This window comes from Perognathus longimembris, chromosome 20 (genome assembly GCF_023159225.1).
Source record: "Perognathus longimembris pacificus isolate PPM17 chromosome 20, ASM2315922v1, whole genome shotgun sequence".
NCBI classification, from domain to species: domain Eukaryota; kingdom Metazoa; phylum Chordata; class Mammalia; order Rodentia; family Heteromyidae; genus Perognathus; species Perognathus longimembris.
Genome location: NC_063180.1, coordinates 33,292,117 through 33,316,490, shown reverse-complemented (window position 1 = coordinate 33,316,490; position 24,374 = coordinate 33,292,117). Strand labels below are relative to the sequence as shown.

Genomic DNA, 24,374 nt, shown 5'->3' with positions numbered 1-24,374 from the left:
GTCTTATGGCATTTAATTAAGCATACTAATTTATTTGAGCCCATTGGGTTCTTTCTTGCATGTTAACATAGGAATAATTATTAGAAGTGATTTTACAAAAATAGGAGGAAGCCAAAAGAGCTGATTTTATAATGAAGGTTATCTTTTAAATATAATATCTGGAATACTTTTCCACTTTCAGTCTTTCTATTGTCCTTCTAATAAGGATTATTATATCTATGTATTCATATAAAAACTCACATGTACTTAAAGCACACTTTGCTTATAGGGATTTTTAATTCCTGAGTCTTAACAACATTTTGTTTCATAATTAGTGTATGAGGAGAGGGTGAAGGGAGCAGGAGAAGAAGAGGGAGGGGGGAGAGGGAGGAAGAAAGAGGTGTCTTGCAGTGCTACTATAGTCTTAGTCATTGTATGTTTTAAAGCTGGGGCCTGGTGGTGTAGCCAGTGCTATAGTTCTTGCTTGGCATGCATGAGGCCCTATCCTATGTCCAGCATTTGAAAGAAAGAGGAGGTAGCAGGAGGTGGGGGAGGGGAGAGAGAGGGAAGAAACAAATGAAAGCTCTAGTTTTTTTTTTTTTTTTTTTTTTTTTTTTTTTTTTTTTGCAATGTATGTGGTATACTGCTTTGTCCGAATAATTGAATTGGTTCTTTTAAGAGGGAAGAGGAAGGATGCTAGGGGTAGAAGCAAGGGCCCTCACGCGTGCTGGGCAGGCACTGTATCCTTGAGACACAGCCTAGTCCTGAATTAGGTCTTTGCTTGACAGCAGAAAAAAAATTGTGTGCTGGCTCATTATTTTTGTATTTCCTTCATGCTTACAAAATTAAACCTTCTAATTTAAGCAAGATTGAGGTTCTGATTGTTGCCCTGCAGTTGAATTTGCCTGCCCTTTTGCAAAGGCATTGGGGTTGTGATTCAGTGACTGAGACTGCTTTCAATAAGTGCTTCTCTTTATAAAGTTGCTTTTGTAGCTTGTGCTTCCTTCTCCAGCAGTGGTTTTCACGTCCTTTCCTTTTTATCTTTGTAAACATCAAACGCATAGAGGTAGCTCTCAAGAGATCCTCTTTGTGGTTTTGCCTGCTTTCTCAGACACCAATACTACTACTCTGGAAAAGTTCCAGAACACTATCTAAAGCAAAGTCATATAAATGTACTCTTCCCATATACTAAATTGTTAAATGCCCCGTATTATTTAAGAAAGTCAACCACTATAAGTAGTTTCCTGAAGTCAGAGTCTGTTTCTGACTTAGATTTTCTGTGGGCTTCCTGAACTACCTAAATAGATAAAATGGATCTTTACGTTTTACCTGAAGGGCTGGGAATATGGCCTAGTGGCAAGAGTGCTTGCCTCACATACATGAAGCCCTGGGTTCGATTCCCCAGTACCACATATATAGGAAACGGCCAGAAATGGTGCTGTGGCTCAAGTGGCAGAGTGCTAGCCTTGAGCAAAAAGAAGCCAGGGACAGTGCTCAGGCCCTGAGTTCAAGTCCCAGGACTGGCAAAAAAACCCAACAATACATTCTACCTGAATTCTGATTGCTTTCTCTTCTAAAACTGGGCATGGCTTCTTGGACTAGCTCACAGTCTTCATTGCCCAGTGTGCTAAAAAAAAAAGGCTTGAAAGATGTATGGCCTCCACTGTTAAGGAGATTGGCTATATATTCAGTCATAGCTTTTGTTTTGCAAACTTTATTGCCAATACTCTGTCATTCATTACATATATAGACTTTTTCAAGCACTTATCTGTTGCAAAGAAGTTTATAGATTGAATGCTAGTTTTGATTAAGAAGTTTCAGATAAAATAATTACTGAATAACTGACAAGCTATTTTTTAGATTAGTCAAAAGTCCATAATTGCAATATCAATGACTGCTATAAGAAAACTTAACCAGACTTGGGCAATATGGACATCATTGGATATCAAGTGAAACCATTCAGTGGTGACTGTCTGCTCTTATTGTGCTTCCCAGTTAACTTTTGTAGCCCTTAAAAAAGTCAATCTTCTTGTTTTCACTTAGTATAACAGAAGAGAACTACAATTTCCTGCCACAAAGCCCCTCCAAGAAAGATTTTGAAGGGAAGAGTGGAACAAAAGTTAGTCGTACTTTCAGCTATATCAAGAATAAAATGTCCAGCAGTAAGAAGAGCAAAGTAAGTGTCACCCTTTGTGTTTTGTGCAACCATTTCAGTCAGTCATTTACAGCCTGCATATACCCCATCATACTGGAACCTGACCTTAACATCAGAAGTCTCTTCTTACTCTGTGAAGCACAGAAAAGTGCATCTCAAGCCATAAGGTTAGATAATAAAGTTGAAGTCTTGTTTGTCATTTGATGGTTACTCTTTAAACACAATCTTTTGTTACTAATATTATTATAGTATTGTTATTTACAAGTTACTTAATCATTACAAAAGATGCTATCTTAATACTAATGGTTATCTGGGCAACCTACACATTTGATAAAGAGGGATTGTAATCCAGGGGTTGTAATTTGTGATTTTTTTGGTTTGTTTCCTTTGCTGGAACAACCCTCAAAGATCAAATTTTGAAGCCAAGACTGAAAGAGGAACCACACTCAGTTGAGAAAGAATACTGTCATTTTAACTAAGGAGGGTGGTCAGAGGCAAGAGGTCAATTGTTACTTCAGCTGTGTCTCTCAGCAATGACAGATCAACCTCTAACACAGTTGCCCTTCCCCTCCTTGGTTCTCCTTTTCCCTCTCCTGGCAAACTGTAGTCTTTGACATAACTTTTTTTTTTAATACAAAAGAGTGGCTCATATCTGTATTCCTAGGTACTTGGAAAGGTAGAAAGGAGGAGCCCAAGTTTGAGGCAAGTTTGGGGAAAATAAGACCCTAGAAGCAAAATACAAGGGGGTTAGGTAGGGGTTCTTGCTCAAGAGGTAGAGCTCTTACTTAGCATTATGTTCAACACCAGTACTGCAAAAAGAAAAAGTAAATAAAGAATAAAATTGTTACAGGGCTGGTAGAATGACATGTTTATGAAAATGTTGGGGAACCTAAACAGGAAGTCTAATGGGAAGCTAGCAACTTCTGTTTTTATCTTTGAGAGGTAATACTGTTTCCTGCTAAGTCTGCTTGTTGTATTTGAATACTCACATACTTAATGTTTAGGTTCATAAAGGGAGTGGAATAAATCTCAATCTCTTTTAACCAGTCTATTGCTTTTCTCTTTCTAGTAGGTATTCTTTTCTGCATAGACAACCAGAAGGTAGATAGAAATATTTTAGGCCAATTCCTAGTCTAACTCAGAGTAGGTGTTTTTGTGTACATGAGTTACATTCCTGCCAATTTTGTTTGTGGTCTTTATATGAAAGAACTAAACATATCAGCCTTTCAAAGGTACCTACTAGAGTAGATTACTGTTTCTCATGTTAAGTCTGCCTCCTATTTCTTCCTTAAAGAAAACTCTTCGCTTTTTTACCACAGGCAGCTTTACTAAACATTTTCCTTAGAATCTGATCTTTATAAAATTTGGAGTAATAGATCTAGTTCTAAACTTCTGATGTGAAAAGCTTGGCTGTCTGTACCTTGCCAGATTGCCCATATTGCATTATAAAGACTATCAACACAACAGCATATTTTGGAAGATTCGTTTTTCTCTCCCTTCCTGTGTCCTTTAAGGCAATTGGTATGCTCTTCTATCAGCATTCAAATAGTTAAGACGGTTTGAAGGAAACAGGCAGCCTCAGCCCTCCCTCCTTTCCTTTCTCAACCAGTCTCTGGCTTCCTCTTACCATCTTGCTCATGGCAGCTCAATGCCGCTGAGTTCTGCCCTGCTGGCATGAGCCCTCCTTCTGTGAGAACACGTTTTTTGGCATGGGGGCTGGATCATGTCGATAAAATGGGGTCGGCTTCCTGAAGTACCCCACATAGCAGTGAGATTCACAGGACTAAAGCATGGACAGGTAAGAGCCCAGCTTCTTTAAAGGACTGAGTTCTAATGAACACAGGAAGAGCCTGTGTAGCTTATTGTTTTGTTTTTTAATCCCTGGAAGAATTAGTACTATTTTTACACATAGGACGATAATTATTATTTATTCACATTTGAAGAACATTGCAAGGCTTGAGAGAATAAAGTAGTTGCGAATGAGAATTTGACTTTTGAAGCATGCTTGTAGCTTTTTTGGAGCAAAACAAAAGTTTTTAGTAATTTATGCATGGAGAAAAATATTTAGAAAAGTTTATTTGAAAGAAAAAGGGAGTTAGGTTCAGAATTGTTAGTGCTTTTTTATTAGAGTTGTTCAGACTTTCAAGTGTTAATTTTCGTTCAGAACAATTTCCTGTTTTGTAAAATGGAGTCAGTCATTTGGTTTTGCTTTTCTCCCTTCTGGTTTTTTATTTTGGTAGCTTAAAAGTATGGCAATTTGACTCTTAGATTTTTGTTACATATATTCAGTTAACAAAGGACTTCATGTGAATAATAGAGTTAGCAGATACTTACCATTTCTTCATTGTAGAGGAGTTCTGGAGAGAAAGAGAAAACTTGGGTTCCGATCTTGACTGCTGATCTTTTCTTCTGTAGCCTTTTGCAAATCAAGGAACTTCTCAGGACCTCTGCAGAAGAAGCAGAGAAAAGAGATCTGAGCTTGAAGGGGCCAGGTCTGGTTGAATTCCAGCTGGGACACTTCCTGGTGTGTGCTCTTCAGTGCATTAATGGACATCCTTAACCCTCAGTAACCTCAGATATGAAATGGAGATAAATAGAACTAATTTGGTTGTTGTAACAAAACATGTGAATTACTTATTATGATGCTTCACACTTAGTAATTGTTCAGAATTTTGGCTGTCATTTATTATCCTTTCAGTGGACAACAACGTTCACTCTGTCTACTTCATTGTCATAGAGTCAGGTGGAATAATCTGTGTGAAAGGTATTGATTTAAAATTACATGGCAGGGCTGGGAATATGGCCTAGTGGTAGAATGCTTGCCTTTAAAATTACATGGCAGTAATAGTTGTTATGCTCATGAACCCATTTCTTAGGTATTTACTAAATTCTAACATGATGGTATAAGTGAATTGTAGGTCTTCATGGTTCATTTGGTTTGAAAAGAAATTATTCCTTGGTCTACTGAGTAGCCAATTGAATGATTTGCCAAACAAATATGGCAAATAAAGAGCATGTCATGGTTTCTCAAGTCGAGTGTGAACCTGAAATGTCCCTGATTGTTCTAGGTATTTCAGTAAGTATGGAGCATTCTTCCGTACTTGTTCAAGTGTCAAGATGTAAGTACCTCTTCATGCCTGGCTAAGTTTTGGTAAACAGCCTGTCTTAGAGTGATGCTTGATGTCACACAAAAGCCTTCTGCCTTCCTGTGTTGCCAGAGCATTTCTGACGTTCCTGTATTGTTTTGAGGTGTCAAAACAGAGTGGTGTGGTATTCAAGCCACTTTTGTCCCACCCTGTGCCAGTGTCCTGAGTGCAGTCACTAGGGAGTGCCCATTGCAGTGGCTGGTGACTTGAGAGCATTGTGAATGTCAGCTTCCTCCTTCTCGGAGAGGTCACAGAGACCATGGGGATGTAGAGTGCTTCACAGTAGAGACCAGAGAGCCTTTTCCTTGTAAACCAAGGATGCTTTGCCAGCTTTTCTGTCTTTCTGGGCCTTAGGGCAGAGCAGTGAGTGGGCAGGCCTTGGGATTATCTGTTTCTGAGTCCCCATTTTCATCAGAGAAGTGACCATGGTGCTATTGCTTGAGGGGACAAAGAAGACAGTTGTCCTTTCCATCCAGACCTATTTCTCTCTGCCTTGGTGTCCTTTGATACTCCTCAGTTTCGTTTATCCTCCATCTTTAATCAGAATATTCCTTCCTGCTGGGCTCTGGTGGTTCATGCCTGTAATCCAGCTACTCAAGAGGCAGAGATCTGAGGATCATGGTTCCAAGCCAGCCCAGGCAGGAAAGTCCGAAAGACTCTTACCTCCAATAAACTACTCAAAAAAGCCAGAAGTGTCTCTGTGGCTCAAGTGGTAGAACGTTAGCCTTGAGGAAAAAAAAAAATTCCTTCACTGTAAGGGAATGGATTTCAGGGTTAGGTTAGAGGGTGGTATGCTAGCAAAGCTCAGATAGTTATTACAGTTTGTTAAGTGTTAATATGTGCTCTGTATTATGCAAAATGCTTTCCATATTTTGTCTTACCTATTTTCATATATTTTTTTGTCAGTTGGGGGTCTTGAACTCCAGGCCCAGACTCTTATCTCTGAGCTCTTTGTTCAAGGCTAGCACCCTACCACTTCAAGTCATAACAACACTTCTGGTTTTCAGCAGTTAATTGGAGGTAGTAGCCTCACAGACTTTCCTGCCCAGGCTAGCTTCAAACCATGATCCTCAGATCTCAACCTCCTCAGTAGCTAGGATTATAAACATGAACCACCAGTGCCCAGCTTTTTTTTTTTTACATAAGAAATTGGTACCTTTTCCATTTTGCAAGTAGAAGATAGGTCGAGTGAAGTAGTGTGCTCCCTGGTACAGTGTGTTATTATGAATAGTAGTGGCAGTAGCAGAAGAAGAACTTAATTTTCATCCCAGATATAAGATATCCTCCTTTTCTTAATAGCTTCTTCTTTCCCATTCCAACATTGGGTCAAACTTAAGATCCATAACTTTCAAAATTATAATCAGTAGGGGCTGGGGATATAGCCTAGTGGCAAGAGTGCCTGCCTCGGATACACGAGGCCCTAGGTTCGATTCCCCAGCACCACATATGCAGAAAACGGCCAGAAGCGGCGCTGTGGCTCAAGTGGCAGAGTGCTAGCCTTGAGCGGGAAGAAGCCAGGGACAGTGCTCAGGCCCTGAGTCCAAGGCCCAGGACTGGCCAAAAAAAAAAAAAAATTATAATCAGTAAAATCTGGGGGGGGGGGGCAGCGAGGAGATATTTAATAGTTCTGGCTTTGGGAGGCCATATCAGAGAGTCCCCTCAGTTAGGAAGTGATTGATACGCGGCTAGCGTGATGTTTCATGCAGCATCTTTCCCCTCTCTGGAGAAATCCCAATCTCAGAATTGCCACCATCCTTTCTCCTCTCCATCCATATACCCTAAGCCCATTGCTACCTATGTGGATTACCCTGTGTCCGTCATTGTGAAGCACCCTTGAATGAGGCAGCCTGCCTGTCCAGCTTTCATGACTTTCCTAATGTAGCTTTTTGCATGCTCACAAGTTAAGAAGCAAACTTAACAGAACATTCTTCCTCACTTTTGTCCAGAATGGCCACCAACTGCTGATGACCACATGCCATCTGGGCATTCAGAAAGACCTTGCAATGTTCAATTAACTATTGAATCTTTTCTTCAGCAGGAAAAGGAGAAGGAGAAAGATAAAATGAAGGAGAAAGAGAAAGATTCTAAAGAAAAGGAGAAAGACAAGAAGCTTCTCAATGGACATACTTTCAGTTCCATTCCTGTTGTTGGCCCCATCAGCTGTAGCCAGTGTATGAAGCCTTTCACCAACAAAGATGCCTACACTTGTGCAAGTAAGAGACCTGCGTGTTCCTCTCCTAAAATGAGGCTGTCTTGGTTCGGGAAGGCTAGTTTGTTTCTAGTTTGCTGTCCATCCCACCCCTTATCTGTTCCGCATTTATGTGCAGAAGTAGACCTGTCTATATTTTTCTTTAAACATCATTGAGGAAATTAGTTGTAAATATATAATCTCTAGCCTGTAATTTTTCAGACACCCCCAATTTCAAATATTCTGCTCTGTTATTGACAAACTACTTCCTATTCTGTGTCCCTGTCAGAACAATTCGTAGCCTTAAACCCCATGGTTGCCTAGCAGTCCCTTGTTGGGTTATGCATGCTCATTTTTGTTGTTGTCTTGTGCTTTGTTTTTCTATGTTGGGGATCAGTCCTGGGGCTTTTCATATACTAGACAAGCTCTGTACCTCTGAGTTATGTCAGTAGGCCATACATACTTGCATTTAAATCTAGTTATTTGGCATATGCTTTATGCATTTACCAAAGGAGAGCATCTTCATGTGCATTGATGTTCCACATTAGCCTACTGCTGATCTGTGTAATTACCAGCCTAGTTTCTGGTTTTGATGAGGCACTCACAGCCCAGAGTCAGTTAACTTTTTGAGGGCCGTCTTGTCTGTTACTGCTACTAGATTCTGCAGTTGCAGGACAAAGTAGCCATTGATATATAAACCAAGGGACAATGAGGCCTTATTATGGACATAATATTTAAATATTTGCATGTTGTATAATAGTCATCATTTATTTTCCCTATCATCTAAAATATAAAGGCCATTTGTAGTTCATTGGCCAGAAGAGTGCACCTGTTAACCACAGGCATCCTAGTCCCATTTTGATTTCTTGATTCTTCTTCCTATTAAGCCTAATAGACTGGGCTCTCTGGGTAATGAGCATACTAAGGACACCATAGACTGTAGAGCTGCTGTTCTTGGTGTGTGCTAGAGAGGATTTTTTAAAAGCAAATTGAAAAACCTTTTTTTTTTTTTTCTTCCCCTCCTTCACTTTTGTCTTAATGAATCTCAAAATTCCACGTCTGGATTTTGGCTGTTTTGTTTCTATTAAAGTAGTGATTTTTAAAAATACTAGCTTAAAACTGCCACACAGACATGCAAAAACTAAATGGCCCACCTAACGTTCTCCTTTCCTTCTGAAAGTTTGCCAAGGCACTGTTATGCCTTACAACCTTCTACCATCAAAGCAAACATTTGTGATGCCGTTCTTCTGCCGCTGATTAAACGGGGGAGATACAAGGGATAATATTAATTTAGCTTTCTGAGCAAAACCATGTCCCCTCCAGCAGCCTTCCTGTCCTCTGCTTTGATGACACCATGGCAGCTGTCTGTCTCATATCACAAATGGTGAAACTACCCAGAGAAGGACAGAGAAGCTCTAGTTCCCATAGGACTTCATTTTTACCTACCAGACATTCACATTAGAAACTTAGGACCCATGATTGAACTACAACTTTGTGCCCTGCACCAAAAGTAGTGATGAGGGCTGGGGATATAGCCTAGTGGCAAGAGTGCCTGCCTCGGATACACGAGGCCCTAGGTTCGATTCCCCAGCACCACATATACAGAAAACGGCCAGAAGCGGCGCTGTGGCTCAAGTGGCAGAGTGCTAGCCTTGAGCGGGAAGAAGCCAGGGACAGTGCTCAGGTCCTGAGTCCAAGGCCCAGGACTGCCCCCCCCCCCCAAAAAAAAGTAGTGATGAAATTGTTTTACCATTCAGTGGTAGCAGTGAAATTGGGGTATTAGATTGTGCAGCCTGCCTTGTTTGACAACGAGGAATGGGAGGGAAGAAATCAAGGCTTGGGAACAGAGAAACAGTGTATATAATCATCCTTCCCCACAACACGAAGTAATGGTTTGCTTCTCCTGGCTTCCTGAAGAACAGCGCATGCAATCCATGTTTGTAGGCATGAAGCCCCATCTGTTATCTTGGCAGGAAGTGGAAAGTCTGAGTAACTGGGAGACTTAGAATCATTTGTTCTTTCCCTTCATCCCTTCTCATGTCTTGGATCTTCCCAGGAGTCTCAGTAAATGTACCATCCCTGCAGTTAGTTACCTACCTCTGTTAAGAAAGTAACTTTTTTGTTTAACATCATCTTGTGTCACAGACCCCCAAAGGGAGCTTCATACCTCAGACAGCTGCTCAGTCGGGTTTCCAAGTGTGTTTTAGAAATATGAGCCATGTGGTCCTTTAGGAGATACATTAAGATGATTTACATTGACCTCTTGTCTTCCTTCCACCACTTTAATATGACTATCTACATGAAGATACCACAGGATTGAACAGTTTTAAATTGGCATCTCTGACATCACTGCATCCCACCTGTGTACCAGTCTGAAACATAGTATAACTGCCGAGCCCTTTATGAGGAGGAATGCAGAGGAAGTCATGGTCAGAGCAGCTGGAAATAACAGGCAGATTATGTCTGCATCACTTCCATCCACTCTCTTTCTGGGTTTACATACTAGAAGTCCAGGCAAAAAGCACGAAGTCTCTGGTCAGGAATATTTCAAAGTAATTTAAAGGAAACCCTGGAAGGATTTTTGAGCAGCCCAAACTCTGCTCCTGCTTTAAGATTAAGTGAATTCATGGTGAGAAGAGCTGTTTCTGCAGTGACTTATTCTTTCTCATATAAAGCTGTCCTTGGATCATCAGCTATTCTTTCCATCTCCCGCAGAAAAAAATGTGTTTGTAGAAAGTTTGGTGAGTCCTTCAGGATAAAGAATTTTTTAGTTTAGGCTTTTGGATCTTGCCAGGAGTTTTACTGTGTTTGCTTCAAACAGATGGAAAGCAATAATTGATTTATTTTCTCTTGTGTAGCGGCCTCTGAGTACTTTTGTGATAGATTCTTCCTCTTGATTAAAAAAATAAAGCAAATAGACCAGCTGTAATCTAAGTGGGAAACAGGAATTTAGACTGTGTGATGAGTAGATTTTGCTTTGTTATTTCATTATGAAAAGCAGCTCTGTATAAATAATATTCTGGCATTTAGAGTTCATTGCTTATATGAGAACTGTAACTGATCAGAAAAGGAAGTTTGTTATTTAGGGGAAAAGAAGGTGAGTGGCAAGGCTGAGCAATAGAGTCAGTTCTTTTCAAGCAGAGCACTTTCATTTTGTTTCCTTGTTGTTTGCTGGTGTTATGAAAACCACACATCATCCAGGATGGTTAAGCTTTTCTAGGGGGCTCTCCTGTTGTGTACCTGAGCACTGTGGTTGGTACACCAGCTACCAACATGATCTGACATTCCCTGTGGATAGAATTATGGCGTCTGCACATCTCTACATTGCTCATGTTTAAACTGTTTGCTTTTTCTTTGTTAGGGTTGAAATGATAAGAGGAAGTTGCATATTTCTGCCCTGAAAGGTAATTCTTCAACCTGTATCCTTAAGAAAGGTCGGGCCATTTTTCACATACAGATTTTGCTTCTCAGATCTGCCAGTCAGTATATTCCCCAGCAGTGATCAGTGGGCTCAAGTGCTGGAAAACCCCTCTTCAGAGATCTGGCTGAGTGAGTCAGCTCACAAATGTCAATCTTTCCTCAAGCAGGCATGTGGTTCTTCAATACCCTAACTTTATTTTAGTTTGGAATTGCTGCTCCTCTTTTTACACAGCTAGTTTTCTTCTTGTTGTTTTTGTTTTAATACAATACAGGGGTTTGTTTGAACTCTGTGGGTATTATGCTTGCCAGGCAAGCAGTCTGTCCCTTGAACCTAGCTCCTTTTGCCTTTATTCTTCAGATAAGTGCTTTTGCCCAGGACCACCCGCAGACTGCTATCCATCTTTACCTCCTGCCTCGCTACCACACCCAGCTTGTTTGTTGAGATAGAGGCTTGATCACTTTGTTTGCCTTGCCTGACCCTAGATCCTTGTTCCTCCCATCTCTACCTCCCAAGTATCTGGAATTATAAGCATGTGTCACCATGCCTGGCAAAGTTCATTTTCTTAATCTAGTCTCATTAATGGCTTATTTTTTGTGCTGAAAGAAAATATATGGCATATACCAAAGATCTGTGGTGGTTGGTGGCAGAAGTTTCAAAGACTGTACCAACAGATAGATGATAGTTCCCAGTCATGTGGGTTTCATTTCATTTTCTTCTGTTTGATGGCTCCTTTGAACAAGGATTTCATTGGTGATGGGCGGTTTGCTTTTAATTTCAGAAAAAATTGAATTTATTATTGTTCTGAATTATAAATTACTGAGAGCTTTGTCAAGAATTTTGGGAAATGAAAGCATGTTGCTCACTGCTGTTAGGAAATCTTATAAGTAAAGCAATTTAAAGGTCAAATAGTTTTTCTTTGATCTTCTTAACATTGTGGGATGGTTTATGGCAGCGAGCTTTAAAAATGTGTTAGATTTGTCTTTAATTCTTGTGTTCTTGGTTATTATCTATTTTCTAAAACTGAGAACATGGTTTTAATTTCATGACTGCCTGATGTAAGGAGGGCTAAAAGTTTCTGTTCACCCACACCCAAACCACTGTGGCTGGGGACTGAGTCAAGGACCACTCAGTAACAAGCTTAGTGTCTTTAAGTAGGTACTAAAGTATCTTAAGAAATGTCCATATGAACTGTTTGCCACGAAGACTCAAGACCATAATATAGAGCATATTAAAACTTCAGCTGTGTTGTGGACTTAGAGATATGTCTCAGTTAACTAAAAACACATTTATGCAAACAGTTCTATTAGGAGCATATTTGGGAGGTTACTTCTGTTTTTATGATTCATCAAGTGGGATTGTTTTTAAAATCTCAAACACTGGCCTGAGAATTTGAAATTTCCTGAGGCCTCATTAAATGAGGTAGTGTCCTCTTGAAAATAGACATTTTTGAATTTTCTGTTGATAATTGGAGCTGGTTGGGTGGAAAGGATCAGAAGGGCACAGCTTCAAACAGGCTCTGTGCATAGTATTCCATCTGGTTGGTTATTTTGCAGATCAAAGTTCATGGTCAGTTCTACAACAAATTGGCTACCTCTTACCTTAACCATAGGGTGCCTTCAGTATTTTATATGTTCAGTAGAGCAAAGGAAAATAAAATAGGATTGAAAATAGTTTTTATTATTACAGGTGTGGTAACTGCTTTTAAATGAGGAAATGTTTCTGAGGAATTCTTGTTGTTGTTGTTGTTGTTGTTGTTGTTTTTTGGCCAGTCCTGGGGCTTGGACTCAGGGCTTGAGCACTGTCCCTGGCTTCTTTTTGCTCAAGGCTAGCACTCTGCCACTTGAGCCACAGTGCCACTTCTGGCCATTTTCTGTATATGTGGTGCTGGGGAATTGAACCCAGGGCCTCATGTATACGAGGCAAGCACTCTTGCCACTAGGCCACATCCCCAGCCCTCTGAGGAATTCTTAGGAGCTTTAGAAGATAATAGAATTTGATACATTGCTTCTTCCTTAGTTTTCAAAGATAAAAAATTTACCAAGTATTACACAGGCAGGTGATTTAGAAGGTACCTATGTATCCAGCATTCCCTGAAAAAGAAAATAAAGCTCAGTGACCAAGCACTTGTTTAGAGATGTGAGGCTTTGGGTTCATTTCCCATCATAGCAGAAAAGGAAAAAAAATGTTTTGTCACTGGTACTTAACATTATTTTTCATTTTTAAGAATGAAACAATTTCAGTTAAAACTGAGTTCCGGGGCTGGGGATATAGCCTAGTGGCAAGAGTGCCTGCCTCGGATACACGAGGCCCTAGGTTCGATTCCCCAGCACCACATATACAGAAAACGGCCAGAAGCGGCGCTGTGGCTCAAGTGGCAGAGTGCTAGCCTTGAGCGGGAAGAAGCCAGGGACAGTGCTCAGGCCCTGAGTCCAAGGCCCAGGACTGGCCAAAAAAAAAAAAAAAACAAAAAACAAAAAACTGAGTTCCCTGCCAAAAATTTAAATTTAAAAAGCAGTGAATCCTCTTTTTCCTGTATTTATTTCTCTTCTTCCCCACAGATAAATACTGTCACAAACTGTCTATTTTCTGTTATAGTTCCACCTCACCTAATCAAATTTTAATTTTTGTTATTAGTTTACATAAAAGGGGCTGGGCAGAGTATCTGATTCTGTAATTGGCTTACTCTCTCCAGTATTGTATCTTGGAGAATCAGCATGTTGAGTATACAGACCAACATCATTGGCTTTTGTATTTTCTTTGGTATCATATTACCAATATTTCAAATACGAGTATTTCAGATGTGTTCCTCTGCTCAGTCATTTGGATTACTTTCAAGGTAACACTGTTCAAAAAGAAATTTACTCATTACCTTACTTATGTAACTGTAATTTCTTTGTATATCACCTTTACAGTAAAAAAAAACAAAAAACACAGATGGTTCTATAAGGAACTAATTCAGGTATATGTGGGGGTGGGGTGTACCAAGAAGGGCTAATTCATTAAATAGACACATCTAAAATGAGGATCATTTCCAGATCCCTTGGCAGAGGGTGAACGTTTCTATATTGGCATGTCCTCTATTTAAAAAATGGGTGGATGGAGACTTGCGACCCTTCTTTATGTTTTATAAAGAGACCTAGGCCTGTGGAGAGTCACAGTAATCCACAGGACCAGGACCCAACTCAAATGTCCCTAGACAGCTGTTTGTCCTGTTCTCCTTTAAGTGTCAGTAGTTGACATAGTTTGTGTCAGGGCACTGGCTTAGATAAAATAGGCCTGGGGTATACAGAGAGATATTTGAAAAGGTGCCATGATACAGGCATTGACTGTCCTGAAGACTTAGGTTTAGCAGTGGATACACCCATCCATACTGCAGAAGAGCACAGTGCAGGAGAAACATCTAACAGAATTCTAACAGTGTGGCTAGCAGGATTCAGGGAAAGACCTGGGAACCAAGTGGTCACTACAGGAGCAATCCCTGTCAAAGTAACTGTTGCCACACCCTTGGCCATCACCATTCCAACCTCTCCCTTCCCCTGTAGTCCATAGTCTGTAGTCTGATCTTCAGAAATCATCCCCATCACCCCACCCTCCTGCCCCGTTTCATGAATTGGCCAAGGCAGGACCCTGAAGTACACTTCCTGAAACAGAGCCCAGGAAATGGTGTCTGTGCTGATTTCCTGACTGTGCCTCTCCCAGGAGAGATTGCTTCTCAGTGGTTCCCAAGAGTAGATCTTCACCTCTGGCCTCTTGGCACAGTTCGTTTTCATGACTTCATCTCAGCAGTAAGAGCTGGCAATGACCTTTCCAAAAACAGTTCTTGATCAGTGGGCCTTGTAGACTGAGGGAAGGAGAAATCAGAAGTGTTCTGAAATGAAGTCTATCTGTCCTAGCAAGTTTGCGGTCACTTTTATCTTTCAGGAACCCTCCCACCTTTTCTTGAGTCAGGGTTCCCAGGGAATTGGGGGAGAGCTCTAATCATCTTTCTTGTGTGGTTCTTGGTCAGAGTACGTTGCAAAAAGGTCAGGGTAGTTGACATTCCAAGTGGAAGATAAATATTCAGATCCACACCCTGCTGATTGGGTACAGTAACATGAAATTTACAACTTCTACTACTGGCTTTGTTCATATCTTTTCTTGTGATTTCCACATACAGATCAGTGTCAAGACAAAACTACAAGTCTACATTTTGGTAGCTGCTCAGGCTTCCTCTTTTGGAAGTTGCAGAGGTCATGTTTTTGTTAATCAGAAGTCACATCTGTACTTGTTTCTTCTCCTGATAATATCTCAGGCCAGCTTCTGAGAAGAGGACTGCAAAATGTAGTTTGGGTTATGAGGACATTCTTCTATGTGAATGACTTCACTTGGAAGCCCACAGGCTCCTTACAGCAGTAGAGGAAGGAGCCTGCATTGGCTCATTGTGACCTTGATTTCTTCTTTCTTTTCAGATTGCAGTGCTTTTGTCCACAAAGGCTGCAGAGATAGTCTGGCTTCCTGTGCAAAGGTCAAAATGAAGGTAAGATGCTTCTAGCTTGAAGGGGCTTAAAGTGCCGGCATTTAGATTAGCAAAATCCTCATGAGATGTGAGAATTGAGGTTCTGATGGGTTTGTTTTTGTTTTGCTTTAAGCATGTGGTCCCAACTAAAATTAACCAGAGAAATCAAGACAATTTTTCTAACATAATTAGTTCCCAGTGAACATAGGAAATTCAGAATTCTAGTAAATGAAAGTTTTTGGAGCTCCTATAATGTTAAATATACATTTCTCTGCAATTCTAATATGCTTATGTTAATATTAAGGTTTTCTTTTTAACCATGTCTGCAGATCTACTGTTCTTTTTTTCCCCCCAAGCTTATACTTTTTATTATTTTTGTGGTGCTGGGGATCAAACCTAGGTCCATGAACACAGTAAGCAAGTGCTTTACCACTGAGCTACATCACCAACCCTATTGTTACTTCTGTATGTAAGACCATGAGGAAGGCAGCTGGGGTTCAGTGACTTGTGATATGTGATGGGCAGGAGACTGCTCTGCTTTTCCAGTGGTGCATAAAGGAACAGTGTGGTTTTGGGTGTAGTCTTTCAGGAAGACTGTTTTCAGTCTTCATCAGAAGAGATTCTCCAGCCACATGCCTGCATGTATACTCAACATTGGGTGTACTTCATTGAAAACCAGACACATTTGTCTTGGTGCACTGGCCTCAAAGGCATTCTAAAGGTAATTTACTGAGTGCTGCCCCCAGGAAGGAATTGTGGATCCATATTTATAGATTTTAAGCATCCAGGATGTTGTCAGGTTTATAGGTCCTTAAAAGCCGGATGGGTAGCAAGTAGTCATGCAGATCTCAGGGGCTGCAGCCTTCTTTCTAAAGGATAAGAAAGTTTCCCTCTCATCTCCCCACTCCTTTCTGTCATTTGTTAGCTGTCTGACCTTACAGGTATTGGAGTTTGGCATCTGTGGTGATTTCACTGCTGCTGTGAATGCACTGGCTTCCATAGAACAACTTGAATTGTATCTCCTGTCTGTAACAATTAACCTCACTAGAATTTTAGGGATTTCAGTCTACAATTTCTCAAAGTATTTTTGTTACATTTCAATACAAGTCCTAACTAAGCATTTTACCCAAGACTTTGGCAACCTGTAAAGGCTAGTCAGTGGAGAAACAAAAATGAAAAAAAGGGCAGAGCCTGTTCTTCAGGAACCAGTAGTCAGTCTAGTGGGAAGACAGGCAGTTACCATAACGAGGAAGAGCTTTCTAGAGGGATCTGCAGGGCTTTCAGGGGGCTCTGCTGCCCTGGGTGAGAAGAGGGAAGAATGCCTTGCCTAGGACAGTGACCAAAGCAGGCCTGCGAAAAGCAGCCTTGTTGCTATGTAGAGATTGGCAGTTCCATGCAATCTTCATGTGTTTATTGTCTTTTTCTTTAGCAGCCCAAAGGGAGCCTTCAGGCACATGACACATCATCACTGCCCACAGTCATCATGAGGAACAAGCGTAAGTAGATCAGCCTACCTCTCCAAGTCCTTTCTGATGGTTTGGCTATAGCTTGATAATGTAATGCTTACTTATAGTTCCTCATCAAGATTTGAATACTTATGCAGGACAGCCACAGTGGGCTGAGGCTGCTGTTTTAGGCTGCAGCTTCATTGACCACTAGCAGTATTATCTCATGAAAGCACTCTACCCTTACTGTTTATTACCATGCACTATTACACTTTCTGTGATAGTGTGTATGCTAGCTTGAAAGGCAGTGATTTGGACCCCTGTGTGAGTAGATGACCCCTGTGAAGTTAGGAAATTCATTTTCCTCTTTAGCAAGCTATGGGTTTAAGTACTTGATTATAGTGCTCCCAGTTGTTGAGTCTTGTGATTTAAACTTCTTAATAAATTGTGAAATTATGTAATTGGCTCATTTTCCCCCCTCAAAGTCCTCAAGTGTTAAATAAATCTGGATCAATCAATGCTCAGCCATTCATCAGTCTAAGCAAGGCTTCATTGTGATTTTCCTTCCTATTTCTACCTCTTAATTCTCTGTTTCTTATTTCATTCTTATTATAGTACTGTTTGTCCTTCTAATCTGCCTTTTCTGTCAATTCATTATTTATTCGAAAAAAAGTGTTTTGTGTATTGTTTCATTTAGGTGATGTACTTCGTACTTATACATTCCTAGTTTTTCCACTCATTGTCTTGTGGAGACACAGGTTATTGTTAGAAGCCTTTGTTTCAGGTTGCTGTGTATTTTTCATAAATTTATAGCATGATTCAATTATCGGTTTCCCCCACTTTCAACTACTGACAAGTAAAGCTGTCTTTTTGTTGTTGTTGGCTCCATGGGAACCTCTGAGACTTGCCCAAGGTAGTGTTTTCACTGTATAGTTCCAGGAGCAAGTAGATGTGTAGATTCTTGGGTTCTACCCTGGACTGTGCATCATAAACTCCCAAGTGGAGCCCAGGAATCTTTGCTTTAATGGATCCTCTAGGTGATTTTGATAATCACTCAAGCTTGAGTGCCACTGCCATATGCCTCATTTCTCTTCAGTCCTGCAGAGCATGAGAATGGCTATACCAGTCTGTATTCCCTGGAAGAATACGGACTACCTTTAGACATTTTAAGTCTAACAATTGTCCATATTTGTGTGCAGATGACTAGACAAGGCACTTGCCCAGACCGACACCCAAGTCAGTCTGTGATCCATCCTTAAACTGCTTTCCTGTGACATTATCCCTTATTTCAGAAGCCTGTTTTCTGTCCCCAAAAGCTCTTTATGTGCATTGCTTCTGGCCATAGTTCATTAGTACACATGGAGAATGTCCCTGTTTTGTCAAGGTTATTTTGTTGTTGAACTCTGTGTCTCACCCAAGCTCCCTATCTCTTGCCTCAGCCATGCACACTCAGCACTGCATCTTCGTAATTAGTCTTTTTTGGTGCTCTTTCTTGTCATTTCCAGTCTTGTACTTTAATCAACAACACTGCATTGAACAACTGGCATACATTCTTTTAGGTAGGTGTAAAAGTACGTTGTTGTTAGACGTAGAATTATTGGATCAGGGTTTAATAGCTGTCGCCAAACTGTCTCCATGGTCTTATGCTGTTATATTGCATTATATTTTTAAAGCATTTTGCTTCTAGGTGGCATCTTTCAGGTCAGTGTGGACAGGTGATGCTTCATTTAATGTGCTGTCTTCCTTTGCAGCTTCACAGCCCAAGGAGCGTCCTCGATCTGCAGTCCTCCTGGCCGGTGATGCCTCTGCTGCCCCAGTGTTTGCAAACAGACGATCCCAGCAGAGCGTCTCACTGTCCAAAAGCGTCTCCATACAGAACATTACTGGGTGAGTGGGTTTAGAGATAGCACAGTTGACCTCTGGGAGGACATAATAATCTGGGGAAGTGTTCATTTAGAATCAGATGTATAAATAATGGTTTGATGCCCAGTTGAGTGGTACCAACAGCTAGGGGTTATGTTGATGCACTGTTGTTTTGCAGTAGGGTCCCCTTTATGCACTGTTGTCAGGTGAGGCTACTCGAGGGATTTACCTCACTCCACTTTTGAAGAACCTGATCTGAAAAGATTTTTTTTTTTTAAGCCAGGCACTTGGTGGTTCACATCTGTAATACTAGCCACTCAGCAGACTGAGATCTGGATGTAGCACTTTGAAGTCAGGAAAGTCAGTGAGATTCCATCTCAAAAGCCCACCCTGGAGGCTTGGCTTAAGTGGTAGAGCAACAGTTTAAGCAAGCATAGACCCTAAGTTCAAACTCCTGTGCTGCCAAAAAGAGAAGAAAAATGGATGCGTTTTAAATAGAAATAAGGAAGGAGGGGGTGGGTATAATTTAATTGGATATTTTTGCAACCACCCACATTATAGTTTCACGTTCTTGTATTATTTCAGTGGACCTGGTGGTTTTGTTTCCTTCTAAACCTTATGTCCTTGCCTTTTAACTTTTAAATGTATTTTTTAGAGGTGAGTTTGGGACAGGTTCCCACCCACTCACTTGTAAAGCTTTTGTGGTCCTTACAAGAGCTCTGGATCCCAGCGTCTCTTGTGTTTCCTAAGCAGAGTTGGAGACTTAACTCAAGGATGCACAATCTCCTTTTATCAGTATTTTTAAACCTCTGTGCTAGGTGATATTTTCTCCTAATTTTTTTTTCAGTTTTTTTCCTCTGTTTTTATTTTTGTGTTTTCATGATCTCCTTAAGTTTTCCTTTCACAGTTGTTATATTACCAGAGTTGGTTTGCATTATGACTTTGAAAGATTGGTTTTTAAATAAAATTGAAAGCTTTCAATCAGTTTTTTTGTATAACATATATTGGGTGTCTGTGATGTTAGCTAAAGAGCTGAGGTAGAGAAAGTTATTAGATTATAGTTTAAACACTCAGTTTTACAGATATTGAGGCACCAGAGGGGGAAAATGGAGTTGGCTACACAGTAAGTTTTAAACAGAAATTCTTACATAATGGGTAATTTCTGAGAAGAAAGTATCCTCCTGTTTACCAAAAAAAGTTGGAAAAGTTTTGAGTTTATAATGATATTAAATACTTCAAGACCTTGTTAATAATGTTTCATGTTGTTGTAAATCCCAATATAAGCAGTTTGTTGTCTTTGGTCATCGTAGAACTTAGAGCCAGCTGTCATGTTCCAGTACTGGTTCTGGTACTTGTTTAAGAATATGAGCCACAGCTTATCATAATATATTTAACAGTATGTATATATATATATACACACACACATATATATATACACACATATATATATGATTTATTTATTTTTGTTGTTGTTGTTGTTCCCAGAGTTGGAAATGATGAGAACATGTCAAACACCTGGAAATTCCTGTCTCATTCAACAGATTCACTGAATAAAATCTGCAAGGTCAACGAGTCCACAGAATCACTCACTGATGAAGGTAAGAGGACTTGTTGGCCTATATCCTATCCCCCTGCAGTGATGGTGTGCCATCATCTCCTCTAAGTTAGTGAGTGATAGTGTCTTGCCACTCCTGTGACCTAACTGGAAGATCTCTAACTTGTCTGGGAAGCATCAAATGCATTATAATGAATTGGTAACCCCATCGTTGGCTCTGTGGAAGGATGCTATTACTTTTATTGTGAACATACTCTTTCATACAGATGCATTAGTGTGTACATTTAATTCTAGCTTTCCTGGTACAGTTGTAAGCCTGTTCTCTTAGAAGCAGGATACTTCTATCCAGCTTTATGTAGGAATTGTGTCTCAGTCATGTTTGAACTACACAAGGGGATGTCTATCATTCTTAGCCAGTTTCGAATAGTCTGTCACTCCCAGTCAGGACATTAATTCCTTTCTCATATCGAGATATGCTTTCTGTGCATGTCTTTGTATTAATGTAGAACTCTCTACATTAATTTATCTTATGAAAGCATCTATTATGTCAAGGGAAGTCCAGCTTTCTAGAGTTCACAAGCCCAAGATTCTGAGATAAATTTCGTATATTTTGAGGAGTAGGCACAGACATGAATGAAGGACAGCTAATGGGAGACTTTGAGATGGATTCCAAGCAGCTAGAAGCAGAGTCCTGGAGTCAGATAGTGGACGGCAAGTTTCTGAAACAGCAGAAGAAAGACACCGTCAAACAGCAAGAAGTGATTTATGGTGAGATTCTTAATTTATTTGATTTTTTTCTTCTTGGCGTGGCATATTGTTATTAAGAGGGAAGTCAGTTTTTTAATATGGTGTATCTTAAAAGATTTTGTTTAAAAACTTTTTGGGGTACAAGATAGGGGCTTACTATTATCTCTTCATCCTCCCCCATTCTAGATTATTTCATTCTTCTCAGCAGTTTATTTACATATGCATGCTGTTATACTGTACCCCGAGGGACCAGAGAGATCTGTTCTGAAAACACAGACAGTTCCTCAGGTACACCAGGAAACAGAAGGGACATGGGTCAGTTCTGAGAGTTGCTGAAGCTCACAAAGATTGTTTAGTCAGAATCCAGTATTCCTTTCATGAGAATATGTTAGGTCATATGTACAACATTAGATGAGAACACATTAGAGGAAAAACATCTCAACCCGGTTTATAAGTTTAGGTTGGGCTCAAACCCTCTCAATTGCAGCGAATGACCTTTGATGGCCCCTTGGTCCCTGTTCTCTTAGAGCTGATGCAGACCGAGTTCCATCACATCCGCACACTCAAGATCATGAGTGACGTGTACAGCCGGGGGATGATGACAGAGCTGCTCTTTGAGCAGCAGATGGTGGACAAGCTGTTCCCCTGTTTGGACGAGCTCATCAGTATCCACAGCCAGTTCCTTCAGAGGATCCTGGAGCGGAAGAAGGAATCTCTGGTGGATAAAAGTGAAAAGAACTTTCTTATCAAGAGGATAGGGGATGTGCTTATAAACCAGGTGAGCAATGGGAAGGATTTCAGGTTCTGAACTCTGCCATTCACATCTCTACTCTATCGTTTATTATGGTAGGCATAGGGAAGCTATAATTTCTCAGCCCTTCGATTTCCTTTCTAAAAAAATTGACAGTAGGGGAAGTGGAGCTGTGGCTCATGTGGTAGAGCACTAGCCCTGAGCACAAAAGCTTAGGGGCAGTCCCAGGCCCTGAGTTCAAGTCCCAGGACCAGTCCTTTCCCTTCCCCCCCAATAGAAAGGCAGTAGGATTTCTTTGTTTATGCAATTTTAGAAATGTAGGAAGAAGGTGATACAGAATTAAAGATTTTTTCTTTCTCAAAGTCCATGCCATCATCAGAAAACAATTTTGTTTTAACAATGTAATTTAAGACATCAAGAGTACTTGTTGGAGGTCTTAAGCTTCCCCTATGGCTTAGATTAAAAAGATGTCATTCATCTCAAAAATCCTCTGAGGCCTAGAACTTGGATCAAGACACAATCTGTAAAATTCTTCCTAAAATATGTGTTACCACTGGTATTTTAACCAAGTGGTGACATTATTCCAAAGAAATTCAGCTAAAAATTATTTTGATGCTTTTTAAAATGTGTTGGTCATAAGCAGCTATTGATTCATATTTCTTTAAAGCGAATACTCTTCTTTTTTTTTTTTTTTTTTTTTTGGCCAGTCGTGGGCCTTGGACTCAGGGCCTGAGCACTGTCCCTGGCTTCTTCCCGCTCAAGGCTAGCACTCTGCCACTTGAGCCACAGCGCCGCTTCTGGCCGTTTTCTGTATATGTGGTGCTGGGGAATCGAACCTAGGGCCTCGTGTATCCAAGGCAGGCACTCTTGCCACTAGGCTATATCCCCAGCCCGCGAATACTCTTCTTGAAAAAGTGTTGGAATTACACCTTTGAAGAAGGGTACAGTGTGCCCATGTGGCCAGATCTTTTTCCTCCAGCAAGTCATGGTCTCTGTGTAGATGCAGAGGCTTCCTTTTCAGAACATTAGTCTGAGAGTCCCCATGTATCCTTGAACCCATTCCCCTCACGTCATTGATTCAGTCCTTATTCGGGTAACACTGGTCACCCACTAAACGCCAGATAGAGTCACCGGTGATTATGACTTGATCTCCGGAGGGAATCCCTAGGAGTAAAACCAGGCATATTAGGAAATGCAGATCAAGGAATATGCAACAGTCAGCCGAAAAGCGGAACCCTGTAGATGAGGGCCTTTGCTCCCTGATCATCCCTCTTCCAAACACTTTCCGCTTCTCTTTTTCTGCCTCCTCTCTGCGCTCAGGACCTGCACAGGTATCTCATTTAACTACCACCTGTTTATCACTTGTATTTCCTTGTGTTTGTACACACCCCTCTGTAAGATCTTTGATACTGGAATTCAAACCGGAATCCCATAATGTGCATTCATCATTCTGTGTTTCAGTGCCAGTGTCAGCCTTTTGGGGGGTTTTGGTTTATGGTAAAAGCAAATAACTCATGATCTTTCTGCTTCTGTTTCTTCATTGGGGACTGTTCAGGAAAGCACCTTTCTTGCATTTTTGACAAGGATAAATTTGGTTGTCTCCAGACATGTTTAATACATGGAAATCAGAGTTTAGTATGCATCAGATAGACTCGATGCAGAAGGCTGTTGATTTATCCCAAGCTAAATGTATGTTGAGATAGACTGCTGAGATTGTCTGAATTTGGGGATTGAAAGGCCATGTAGAATTACTAGAACTTCTTGCCTGAGCCTAAGGATAGGTGCTGGTGCTCATCTAACTTCATTGTATACATGCGGTACCATGGCTCATACTCTGGACCTTTTGTAAAGAACCTCATTATTTTGCCCACTAACTCATGGTGTGCTCTGAGCTGGTCCCCCCAGCGCTTCTTGTGTTAGGCAGGTGCTAAACAGTAAGCTATACCCAACTCCTATGTGAGTTGCTGAGGTCACATTTCATAAAAAAAAACTTACAGTCTTATTATTTATTACTGCGTTCATGACAAGTGAAGGTAAAAGCACATTTGCATTTCTTGTGCACATAATACACAGATATTTCTGACTTTATTTTTAAGATAAATAGTAGCTTTACAGAGGTAAAAGTCATATCCTATATATTCCACCCTTTCAAAATGTATATTTAAGCTGGGTGCCAGTGGCTGAGATCTGGAGAGTCACAGTTTGAAAACAGCTTGGGGAGAAAAGTCTGTAAGAATCCACCCCCAATTTATCAGCATAAAGTCTGCCTGAAGGCAGGGCTTGAGTGGCACAGTACCAGGCCCCTGAGCTCAGTCTCTGGTACCAGAAAAAAAAAAGTACAACTGAAGTTTTTTGTTTTTTTTTTAGTATATTTCCAGTTGTGCAAATGTCACCACGGTGAATTTGAGTGTCCGTATTACTCTAGAAGGAAACTTCCCCCCAACAGTAGTCATTGCCGGGTCTAGGCAACCACTAATGTTCTTGATCTCTGTAGATTTTGCATTAATGGAATAAAAAAATGTGATAGCCTTTTTTCATGATTCTTAAAAATTGTGGAGCATGGCTCAACTGGTAGAACATGTGGCTGGCATGTGTGAGGCCCTGTGTCCAGTCCCTAGTATCTCAAAAA

General features: G+C 40.6%; 1 protein-coding gene across 5 annotated transcripts in view; it reads left to right on the top strand.

Moving 5' to 3' along the window:
- Akap13 (A-kinase anchoring protein 13) overlaps positions 1–24,374 on the top strand; it is a 181,892-nt gene that overhangs the window by 139,176 nt on the left and 18,342 nt on the right. For 3 of the 5 annotated variants that reach the window (XM_048368856.1, XM_048368857.1, XM_048368859.1), the window contains 8 exons: positions 2,023–2,155; positions 7,319–7,493; positions 15,338–15,405; positions 16,814–16,880; positions 18,581–18,716; positions 20,178–20,290; positions 20,863–21,015; positions 21,522–21,772. In XM_048368856.1, the coding sequence (XP_048224813.1) occupies positions 2,023–2,155; positions 7,319–7,493; positions 15,338–15,405; positions 16,814–16,880; positions 18,581–18,716; positions 20,178–20,290; positions 20,863–21,015; positions 21,522–21,772 (1,096 nt within the window). Of the gene's footprint in view, positions 1–2,022; positions 2,156–7,315; positions 7,494–15,337; positions 15,406–16,813; positions 16,881–18,580; positions 18,717–20,177; positions 20,291–20,862; positions 21,016–21,521; positions 21,773–24,374 lie in introns of all 5 variants that reach the window. The other 2 variants (XM_048368854.1, XM_048368855.1) reach the window with 2 other exon arrangements.